The 11,899-nt window shown below is 37.4% G+C and overlaps 1 protein-coding gene across 1 annotated transcript; it reads left to right on the forward strand.

Moving 5' to 3' along the window:
* Positions 1 to 754: 754 nt before the first annotated feature.
* Positions 755 to 8,350, forward strand: LOC144040317 (natterin-3-like). The gene is made up of 4 exons (XM_077554431.1): positions 755 to 964; positions 1,919 to 1,985; positions 2,968 to 3,569; positions 5,716 to 8,350. The coding sequence occupies exons 1-4, from the start codon at positions 878 to 880 to the stop codon at positions 6,142 to 6,144; spliced, it is 1,185 nt and encodes a 394-aa protein (XP_077410557.1). The 5' UTR covers positions 755 to 877; the 3' UTR covers positions 6,145 to 8,350.
* Positions 8,351 to 11,899: the final 3,549 nt, after the last annotated feature.

The raw sequence follows: 11,899 nt of genomic DNA on the forward strand, positions 1-11,899 counted from the left end.
TAGACACATTATAATGGGCAGCGTGGAATGGATTTTAATGCAACAGAGCAGAGGGCCTCCAAATATTACCACAACCTTTTATATTTTACCCTTCTGCTCGTCTTCAAACTTTATTATTTTATGTCCGCAGAATAGTTTCAGAGCAGATAGCGTGCCCATCACCTGGAATTTGGAGGTGATGTCAGGCTCCAATTACATTTACAAAGTTGATTTGAATGAGCTTGAAACCAGAAATAGACCAATAATAGTATATACTAGGGGTGGGTGATATGGCCTAAACATTTTTCAAAGAAATTTGCAGTGACAATATTTTTGACGATATTGGTAATAATTACTGAACAATAGATTTGTGATTGTTGCTTTGGAATAATAGAACTCTTATCAGCACAATATTTAAGCCACCTTTTTTCCACAATTGAAATGTAAACAAAGTGCAAATATAGCAACCGTAATGGAATGAAATGGAATTAAAAAAAGACAGGCCAGGTAGTGTTTACCCTGCGAGGTCTAATTGTAACATAACTGCACATAAAGCACATTTACTTAGCAAATATAAAGAAAACACAAACATTCAGAAGTCAGTGGCAAATTGCATGAGTCAAGAAAGTCGATTATTTTCTCCTCCTGTGTGGTTACTAATGTATTTAAATAAATAAAAAACAACTTCCTTTATGATGATAAGCCTAATTTCGATGTTTGTTATGTCACAGAGCAGTATATGATGTAATGTGTTAAATCTTCCTTTGTGATGTTGAGCCCTTCATCAGTTGTGTCAGTATTCTGCTTAGTGAATTTTATTTCAGAACCAGCCAGGGCTAACTAGGTGGTACATGCCTTCTGTTAAACTCAGCGAGACTTTCTTCAATAAAAGCGCAAAATGGCTGAGGTGGAGAAAATGAGCCTTGAGGATGGAAACAATGAAAAACTTGGACAAAGGTGCCATCCACTTAAGATTCCACTTAAGGTGAGTTTGTCTATCATTTTTACTACTTAGATTTGATTAATTTAAATGTTGTCGTTTTGGAATGTTGTATAGGAGGATCCTTTGTTGACATTTTTGCGCGGATGGTTGAGGTCCAGAAAACCTGGCTGGCTGTATGCACACCGCGTAGACGAAGAAATTGCCGCTATCTAAGCACTTTAACGGCGGAAGGGAGGAGGAGGTTTACAGAAAAGCTCAATGTATGTCTTGGCAACAAAACTGAAACTATTGAAGGCCCGTATGAGACGTGGGATGATGACAACATTCGGTCCGACTCACCTGTTTCCCGGCCACACATCTGCTTTGGGGACATTTACTCTCATTTAATACAAAGCCCTGTGCAAAGATGGGTAATTATGCTGCATTCGAGGGTGGTCGGAAGTCGGATATGTCAGACTTGTTTTTTTTTCCCAGTCCCTGAAAGCGTTTGAAGCGAAAGTAAACCACCAAAATGGCGGATAGTGATAAGTTGTTTTTTATTTTGGTCCTCAAAACTCTTTTTGACCTCCAGCAAACTTACCTTCTTGCAATTTTGCTTCATTTATTGTTTTTATCTTCATAATCATTCCATGTAGTTCTCTGTATAATTTCATGCAGGGAGATAGCGGCATACTGTCACATCATACGTTGTTACGTGAAATTATGGCGAATATTTATGAATGAAGAAAGCTATCTAGTTTTATACTCTAGTAAATTGTGTTTTACTATTCACGGTCTGTGTTTCCAAAAGGTTCGCCAATTGTTTAGTGACATCACTTGTAGTCCGTCGCTGAAGTCGGGGTCCTTTTTTTCCCCACTTCAAGGGGGCGTTCCCGTACACACTTCCTGGTTTGAACTCGGAAAAGTCCGAGTTCAAGAGGTCTATCGCGTTAGTTAAGTTTGTGGAAGTACTTCATTCCATATGTGAAAATGTTGACTGTGGTGTTTGATGACCAGGTAGCGCTGCTGTTGTTGCTGTGCTTGCTTGTGACCGGTATCATTGCCAGAGTCATCGTATGGAAAGGTAAACACCTGTGTTACTTCCTGCGTTACATTGTGTGTTATTTGCATTGTGTTGTGTCATGTGTTACATGGGTGTTTTTTTGTGTTGTTAAAATTACGGATGTTCGGTACTTATGATACAGAAAATTTCTACCAAAAAAAGGACATTGTTTTAAAATGATTATATATCCCAATTATAGGAAATTTCCTTAAAATTACTTAAAATGAATGGCAATTATTTAAAAAAAATTCAATTTGCTCAAAATGTCATTTTGCATAGATCACAAAATGATTTTTTTTTTAAATAGATAAATACAATGAAACAAATAATCCAGTGGCCAGGGGGGAAAAAGTCCCCATCAAAATAAAATTTTGTGGTTGTACAACTTATTTTTAAGGAATACAGTGAAGTGCAAAGAATTCAATTTAGTACAATAGGGCTTCAAGTAATTTAGTGACCATGTTAAGAATTCCTCAAGCTGTTTAGTGTGCGATGTTTAATTATATCTTGTTTTGAAATCCATGCTTTTAATTTGGAAGGGTGCTCTGTATTTCCGTTTTGTTTCACGTTCTCCGTTCGTCATTCATCTCATAGCAGTGCAGTAGTCAATGACGTTATACTATATAATATACAAAGATCTGTCTGCACTACAGAGCTAATTAAATTGTTGAGTACAACTGAAGACTTATGTGCTCTCTTACCGGAGCCCCCTGTGGTGGTCAATAAATGCAAAATAACCATTTCAGCCGAAAAACGGCCACAAGAGCGGGTGCTGATACCAGTATCGATATCTGTTGCGAGTACCCATACCATGAAATGTGTCCTGGTATCGGCCGGATACCGATACGTGGTATCGGTACTCGCCCATCCCTAGTTTAAAATCAGCCTATCTAACGTTTTTTGTATTTTTAACTTGATCTACGAATGACCTGTCCCATGCGTGTCCCTTGAGCACAAAAGCCTACGCAGACTCTCGCATTTCCTCATCCGCTTTCTCCCACAGAATCCTATCCCAACTGGGTTCCGGCTCCGGGCGCCGCTCTGGCCACTCCGTCTGAGTCCCTGTTTAGCGACAACGTTAACCTGAAGTGGGTGAAGTGGGAAGGGTCACTGCCCGATGGTGCAGTGGGCTTCTACATCCACTACACAGGGCGCACCGACTATGTGTGCACGTACCATTGCATACCGGGCTTCTACAACCCCGCGCTGGGACCCTACTGCCACTACCCCTTTGGAGCAGTCGAGCACAATGGCACCGATTTCGACATCCTGACCAACATTGACAACTTTGAGATCCTGGAGTGGAAGAAAGGCTCATACGGCTCTGTGCCGCTGAACAGTGTGGAGACGTGCCTCGATTACGAGACCAACTACGTGGGCAGGAACAAATACGGCCTTGGCAAGGTGGTGCCGAGCCAAGAGGCCTTCTTCCTGCCGTGGAAGGGCTCCGAGTACTGGTACAAGAGCTACCAAATCCTGACCATCAACCAGGACCCGTACGAGCAGCACATCTGCAACGTCCGCTACGACCTGGACCGTGCGGCCATCTTCGAGAACTCGTCCCGGACCATTCACATCACCAATATGATCAATAGGGGCTGCAAGGTAGTCAGTTCTCAATTTCTATCAAATCCAAGAATGGTCGTGGAATTTTTCAGATTTGTAACACGAGGTTTCAAAATAGTACAGCAAAACTTCCAATGGAAATTTTCCAGACATTCATTAGCACTTTTCCATCCCTTTGATTGTATCTTTTTGCATTAAATGACCCTCAAGTCCCTGTGAGTTCCCTACAAATTCCATTGGTGAGTTTCCATTTTGGAATACAAAAACTCAAAACTTCTTGAGCCTAACTTCCCATGAAATTTATGAAAACTTGACATAATGTTGTTAAAAACACACTGGAAATTTTCCTAAATTACTCCCAATTTCCCTAACCCCACACCCCCGCCCCCCACCCATAATTTCCATATTTAGATTAAAAGATTCTATACACGTAGACCATGTTTGTATAAATTTTGATGTTTGGTTTTTATTTGAAGCAGAGATTTTTTTTCCATTAAAATGTGATTCATGAGGAGGTTAGACCATTGGTCGATATTCAGAGATTGTTCATTTTTCCAGTTAACAAGAATAGTTTTTTTAGCGATAAGAGCTGCAAGTGTAGATTAAAATTGTTAACGTGGCAAGTCAGTTGTTGTTATTGGGTCACCTAGCAAACACAAGTTTGGAGATAAAGGTATCCTACAGTCCAAGATAGCGGAAAGTTTTTCTAAGACTTTAGTCCAGAAATACATAACCGGAGTGCATAACCATAAAGCATGAAAATAAGTGTCTGTAGTGTTATGTAAACACTGGAGACAAATGTCGGAGTCGGAGAGTCCCATTTTCTTCATCATATATTGAGTAATGTATGTTCTATGGATAATTTTATATTGGATAAGTTGTAAATGTAAGTGTTTTGTCATTTTAAATACGTTTTCACAAACTTGAATCCAAAAGTCAGATTCCGGCGCTATAGACAAGTCTGTCTCCTATTTCGTGATCGTTAAATACATTAAATCAGTATACAAAAGTAACATATATTTTTGAGAGTTGTTTTGTTGTTGTCGGAGAAAACTTTGTAATATCTTTAGCCAAAACAGGCGGTTGGAGAGTACGTCGAAGTGTTGGAATTTGTTTCGTTATCATACTTTTAACTTGCAGATAATGTAAATAAAATTCAGTTTATTTTGTTTTTGTTTTTTTCAAACACAAAAAACAAACAATAAAAAACAAGTCATAAATGTCATCATGATACAAGGAATACAACTCATAAGTGATTTAAACATTTAAAAGCTGATGGTACAAATGATCTCTGGTATTGTTTGGACTAGACAAGGCCAACCTCCTTGATGGCAATAATTGAAACTTTGTAAAAAAAAAAATAAAAAAAAAAGGGGGGGGGCAGGATGCCCTTAGTCCTTCAATTACATCTAGTTTGGTAGACCTGGCTGAGATCAATAAAATCAATCCCAGTTATCTTTCTACACTACTTGTCAACACCTCCTAGCTTGTTTTTATTAACCAGGCTGAGATTGCAAAACCAACAAATTATTGCAAACGTGAGTAAGGATTCATCGAATGACGAATAGAACATTTTCACAAGTGAGAAATCCTCAACTTCATCAAAAAGAACAATCTCTGATTGGCCTTCTTCAGAATTTTGTCTGTATTACAAGTCAACTAGTTATCCAAAATAGTTCCTAAATATTGTATTGTATTATCTATATCTAAATAAGCTATTGTAAAGATATTTTTGGGTAATTTTCTACACTGAGCAGCTTCAAATAACCATCAATTCCCCATTCATTACTATAAATTCCCAGGAGTTCCAATGGAACATTTCCCATTTGCAATACAGTGTTTCAAAATTCTGACTTTCAAATATCTAAAGATATTTACAAAAAAAAAAAAACCTTCCAGAAATTTACTGGGAATTCTCCACCCCTTCTCTTGATTTTGATACTTTTCCATTAAATATGTGACTCTCACTATAAATTCCCAGGAATTCCCATGGAATTTTTGATTTTGTAATACAGTCTTAAAATTCCACAGTTTAACTTTCCATGGAAATTTACGAAAAAGTCTCCAGAAAATTGCTGTCAATCTTTCACCGATTGTCATTGAATTACTCTTGTCATGATTAACTGTGGAACATTTTCAATTTGGAAAACAGTACTTTGACGATTCCCCATGTGAAATTTCACAGACGTTGACCATGACGCTGAATATCACCGCGACTACCATGATTGAGAACACATGGAACATCGGCCGGGCTATCAAGATGGGCGTCAAGAGCAGCATCACGGCCAATGTCCCGCTACTGTCGTCAGGCAACCTGAGTTTGAGCAGTAAGATGACCTTCCAGTTCTCCAGCAAGACCACCCATGCGGAGACCATCTCCCGCTTGGAGACCGTGAATGTGGAGGTGCCACCCAACCACTCATGCGAGATGCGAATGGAGATACGGAAGACGACGATCGACATACCGTACAAGGCCCTCCTCACCCGCAAGTACCGCAACTGCAAGACCAAGAGGACGACCATATCGGGCACCTTCAACGGCGTCGTCGTTGAAGACGCGCACGCTAGGATGCAGCGTTGCCGGCCCGTGTACAACGCAGAGCCCTGCCCATGATGACCGTGATAATCACATGCCACTGCAAAAATCAGCTATCTAACCTAGCCTTAAACTCTTATATCAAGCCATAAAGTCTTATTGATCTTGTTTTGAGAATAATATAGTATCTAAGAGCAGAATTTCTAAGATTATTAACTCATTCACTGCCATTGACGGCTCTAGATGTCAAAAATTCATTTTAACTATTGCAATTAGGTTAAACATTTTTTTTCTTCTTTTGTTAACAAGAGTATGAAAACCTAGACATTTTTTTATTGTACATTTATAACAAATATAAAATTTGTGATTCATCGTGAGTTAACGTGAAGTGATGCGATTAATAACAATTAAAAAATGTAATCGCCTGACGTGATTTAAAGAAAAAATACTAAAATACGGTGGGTGACTGGTTAGCACGAACGCCTCCCAGTCCTGAGGACGTGAGATCAAGTCTGGGCTTCGTCCTTCCTGGGTGGAGATTGCATGTTCTCCCCGTGCTTACGTGGGCTTTCTCCGGGTGCTCCGGTTTACTCCCACATTCCAAAGACATGCATGGTAGGTTAATTGAACACTCTAAATTGTCCATAGGCTGGCAACCAGTTCAGGGCATACCCTGCCTACTGCCCGATGCCGGCTGGGATAGGCTTCAGCGCGACCCTTGTGAGGACAAGCGGTTAAGAAAATGGATGAATATTTCTATTAGTTCAACATTTTTTCCCACTTTTGTCAACAAAAGTATGAAAACCTAGAATTTTTTTTGTATTAGAACAGATATAAAATTTGTGATTAATTGTAAGTTAACTAGTGAAGTCATGCGATTAATTCTTTTTTTAAAAATTACAGCCGCCCGGCGCCCCTAATTTTTAATAATCTTTTCTTAATAAAAAAACATTAAAAAAAAAATTTTTTTAAAAAGATAATTAAAAATTAGGGGCATCAGGCGATTAAAATTTGTAAATGTTCTAAATGTACAAAAAAAATACTCTTGTTAATAAAAATGTTAAACTCATAAAAATAGTTCAAATTAATTTTTGACGTCTATAACTGTCAAGGCAATGAATGAGTTAGGAGATAAATGATTCTCACACATATTTAATCAAAACATTTGAGTTTATTGATATAGATTACTTTTTATATTTGGTTATGGCTGATGCCAAAAGTGTACTCAGTAAACTTATTGGCACCACAGTATTAAACAAACAGCTTGCTCTTATTAAGAAGGATTAGATGTCCACAAACTTTTCGTTTGTGTGTTAAGATTGAAGAATGGCTATTCTCTATTATAGGCCATGAAACGCAGTAGGCCTGTCATTAACTAGTGAGATTAAAGGGCTAATGACATGTGTGTACATACGTTTATCTTACAATTTAAACACATAGTTATAACCAGTACCATATAGGTGTGATATTTTATACCAAAAAATGTTTTTTATTAAACAAAATGGTATTTGACATGAAATTGTTGATATAAAGGGCATTTGTGTGAAACTTTAAGTGATTTAATCCAAACAGTGGAGTAGTTATATTGTTATAAGTGAGTTGAGTTTTAAAACTTTTTAGTTTAGAAAGACAAATGCAGCAAAGGGGGACTACCCTTGAGCACGCTGATGTATTGGGGAGATGACGTAGAGGCCCGTTAGTGATAGTGCTTTGAAAAAGACAGTTATCGTCTCTAAAACAGCAACTGTGTAAGAACGCAGGACTAAAAAAGGAGAAATACTCGTCTTATATTGAATACAGCTAAATTTAGAAATAAGGCAGAGAAGGGGAACCACTCTCGAGCAGTGGGGTGAATGGGGAAGTCATCAGAGCACTTTCCCCCCTCTATTGCCCAAATCTGTCTTAAAATTTTCAGATCTACGTGGAAAATGAGAGCCGGCCACTCACTTTTTTCCACCTATAACGACTTTTTTCCACCTATAACGGATTATTTCACTGGAAGCTTATTTTGCCCTCACTTAATGGATTTTATTATTATTATTTTCCCTTGCAATCCAGTAAGTACGAATATTTAGTCCTAAAGAATTACTGACTTCCGTCCATATTGTGTGTTTTTTCTTTCTTTTTTCTTTTTGCAGTAGCCGGGTTTTAGATAAGTAATCTCTGCAAGAGTTGCATCAGGCTCGCGCTGTGAAATTGCCAAGAGAAGTGATGTCTGTGTAATATCGAGCAGTTGTATTATTTCTAAATACTGTAGTTAATAAATAAAAAATAAATAAAATTCTCTCCTAGTTATTTCTTCTTACTTTGAGTTGGGTCTAGCTTATTTTATGATAGTTTTAGAGTGAAAGAGTAACTGCATACTAGACATTCAGAGTAGTCTATACAAACTATTCCGACAATTTTTGAATTGTCACTTTGTGAAATAAAGTTAGAATTATTATTTTTAACAAACTTTGTCTTATTAGTAATTAGGAGAATTAACTTTTATATTAATTATACATTTAAATACTTTATTTAATTAAACTAAGAATTTAAATAACTTTAGTTTGAAAATTGTCTTATAAGGGATTATCAGAAATACAGACCTACTTTTATCTGATTGAAATCTTTTCTCTAATAACTTTAGTTTGAAAATTGTCTTATAAGGGATTATCAGAAATACAGACCTACTTTTATCTGATTGAAATCTTTTCTCTGAGTTGTCAGAAGAATTTATAGATAGAATTATTTAATGTAGTCTAAAGTTTGAATATCAAATTTAGTAAATTTTAAACTAAGATTTGCTAACTTGGAAGCATTAACTGGTAAATTAAAACACTTTATTCAGTTATAAGAATTTAGTCTTAGTATAAAAGCTGAAAGTATATGATAGAATCCTTCCTCTTATTACTCAGACTACTGCTTTTTGGCATTATTGGGTTTGAGGAATTCTTCTTGGTTTTTGACTTGAATAGATTTTATTTGAATCATTTTAATTATTAAATCTCATTTGGCTGTAATTTTTCCTACTTCATTTTACATTTTCGGTAAACAAATTGGACCTAGTTTAAGACAAATTTTAAATTTAAATTTTAATTATTTAGGTATAGTTACATTTAAGGAATTTACTCTTTTGGCTCAACTATTTAGCAACATGATTAATTACATTCCTTTTTATTAATGTATTCCCTTCTAGTCTTAGAGAATACAACAATATTTCTCTTTTTGACATTTTTTAGACGCAAAGGTTATTTAACCCTATTTTTGCCATTCTTCTTTTTGTTTGTACTCATTAATTCACCTGAAACCTATTAAAAATCCCATCCCTTTCCCCTGAACCGAATACTTCAGAATCCCGATAGAGTTGAGAAGTTGTCAGGAGACCCAAGGAGTGATCAAAGAAAAGAGAAAAGCGAAATCCAGCACCGACCAGACACCAACTACTACACACAGGGTTACAAACCAGAATCTTTCACCAATCCCAGAATCATCTAAATTCCTACAAAATAGTAGGCCTCAAGAGATCATAGGAAAGACTAAAGAAAGGAAGGAAGGATAGATGAAGCAGAGTGCGATCCACAGACATCAGCCTCCACCGATTCAGCGAGCAGAGGAAGAAGCAGATTGTGTTTGAATTTCGGTAGATGCTGGTGTGGTGGATCTGGCATGCATGAAAAACCTCTACCAAAGAGGGGAGCCGTCGACCCCAGCCAGGACAGGGCAAGCACAACCCCCCAGGCCTCGGCAGCGCCAGGGCACAACCCCCGGGCCCCGCGGGGGCCATCGGCCGGAGAGCAAACCCAGGAGCCCAGAGAATGAATGAACGAATGAATGAAAATGTTATTGGGTTCATTGGCAAATTAAAAATTCAACATGGTCCAAAAAATTTTTTTTTAATTAAAATTAAAATTAAAACTAACTAACTAACTCCATATATAAATATACAACCTAAAGGGGCAGAACCAAAAGCTTTTCATTTCTGTGGAAGAAAATAAGAAATAATCAATAATTCAATAATTGTACATTTTATATAGCACCAAATCAAAACAAGTCACCACAAGGCGCTCCACAGCCAGGTCTAACCTTGCACATACCCTCTGAGCAAGCACAACGGCAGCAGTGGTAGAGTAAAACTCCCTACTTCATTTTCAATTGTAGCAGACCGGGCTCAGATGATGACCATCTGCCTTGGTCATTCTAACAGCAGTAAAACAATACAGAGTGCAATAATGAACACAGATCATCCAATAGAAAAATGAAATCATGAACAATGGAAAAGATTACCAAACATTCAACAGACATCAACTTCATTATGCTGGTAAATAAATCTGTGATTATCTTTCCATCGTATAGCTCATTATCATACCATCCTTACGAAGTTTTTTCATCATACCTACAGGTTTTGATACTTTCAGAACAGTTGTTCCACAGATTGACACCTTTTACTGACACACAGTGATTTTTAATGTTTGTACGTATTTTGGGTTTTTCAAATAGTAGGGATCCTCTGAGATTATATTTTTTGTCTCTGACTTTAAACAATGTCGGGATACTTTGTGGTAACTGTCCATTTTTTGCCTTAAACATCATTTGGAGTGTTACGACTTTCTATGTCATTAAATTTTAGTATATACAGTATATAACTGAATAAAAAGTGGATGAGTTGATTCTCTATACGCTTTTTGACCAGTAATTTGTATTGCTTTCTTTCGCAACAAAAAAATAGCATTTGTATTTGTTTTATAAGTATTTCCACAAACCTCAATACAATAAATCATATATGAAACTACGAGTGAATAATATAATATTTTCAGAGAGTTCTGATTTATAAAATGTTGTGCCTTGTATAAAAGAGCAATACATTTTGACATTTTCATTTTGACATAGTTTATATGAGATTTCCAAGATAATTTACGATTATTACCCCTAGAAATTTAATTTCGGTCACAGTATCATTTTCAACCTCATTAATTTTAATCTTTCTGGGTTCATCTGATGCCCGATTTCCAAAAACGATGCATTTTGTTTTCCCACTGTGCAGTGATATTTTGTTTGCATCATACCATTTCTTAACAATTTGTAATTCATTCTCAACTGTAGGGCAGCACGGTGGCTGACTGGTTAGCACGTCCGCCTCCCAGTGCAGAGGACGTGAGATCGAGTCCGGGCTTCGGCCTTCCTGGGTGGAGTTTGCATGTTCTCCCCGTGCTTGCGTGGGTTTTCACCGGGTACTCCGGTTTCCTCCCACATTCCAAAGACATGCATGGCAGGTTAATTGAACACTCCAAATTGTCCATAGGTGTGATTGTGAGTATGGTTGTTCGTCTCTGTGTGCCCTGCGATTGGCTGGCAACCAGTTCAGAGTGTACCCCGCCTACTGCCCGAAGCCAGCTGGGATAGGCTCCAGCACCCCCGCGACCCTAGTGAGGAAAAGCGGTCAAGAAAATGGATGGATGGATGGATTCTCAACTGTATCCAGGAGTTGTTTCAGGTGATCCCCACTACAAAAAAATGTTGTGTCATCAGCAAATAAAACCCTTCAATGAAGTGGTAACCAAATGTAAATCATTAATATACAAAATAATAAGTAGGGTCCAAGAACTGATCCCTGTGGAACACCACATGTTACATTAAAAATCTTTGAATTTGTGTTGTTAATATAAGCAAACAGTTGCCGTTCTCATAAATAACTAGTTAGCCAATCATAGGCCCGTCCGCTAATACCATACCTATGAAACTTTAACGAGAGCAATTTATGATCAATAGTGTCAAAAGCCTTATGCAGATCCAAGAAAATGCCTACTGAATATTCATTTCTTTCAGTAGCATTTGCAATCTATTCAACCAAATC

Source organism: Vanacampus margaritifer, chromosome 20 (assembly GCF_051991255.1).
Source record: "Vanacampus margaritifer isolate UIUO_Vmar chromosome 20, RoL_Vmar_1.0, whole genome shotgun sequence".
In the NCBI taxonomy this organism is placed as follows: domain Eukaryota; kingdom Metazoa; phylum Chordata; class Actinopteri; order Syngnathiformes; family Syngnathidae; genus Vanacampus; species Vanacampus margaritifer.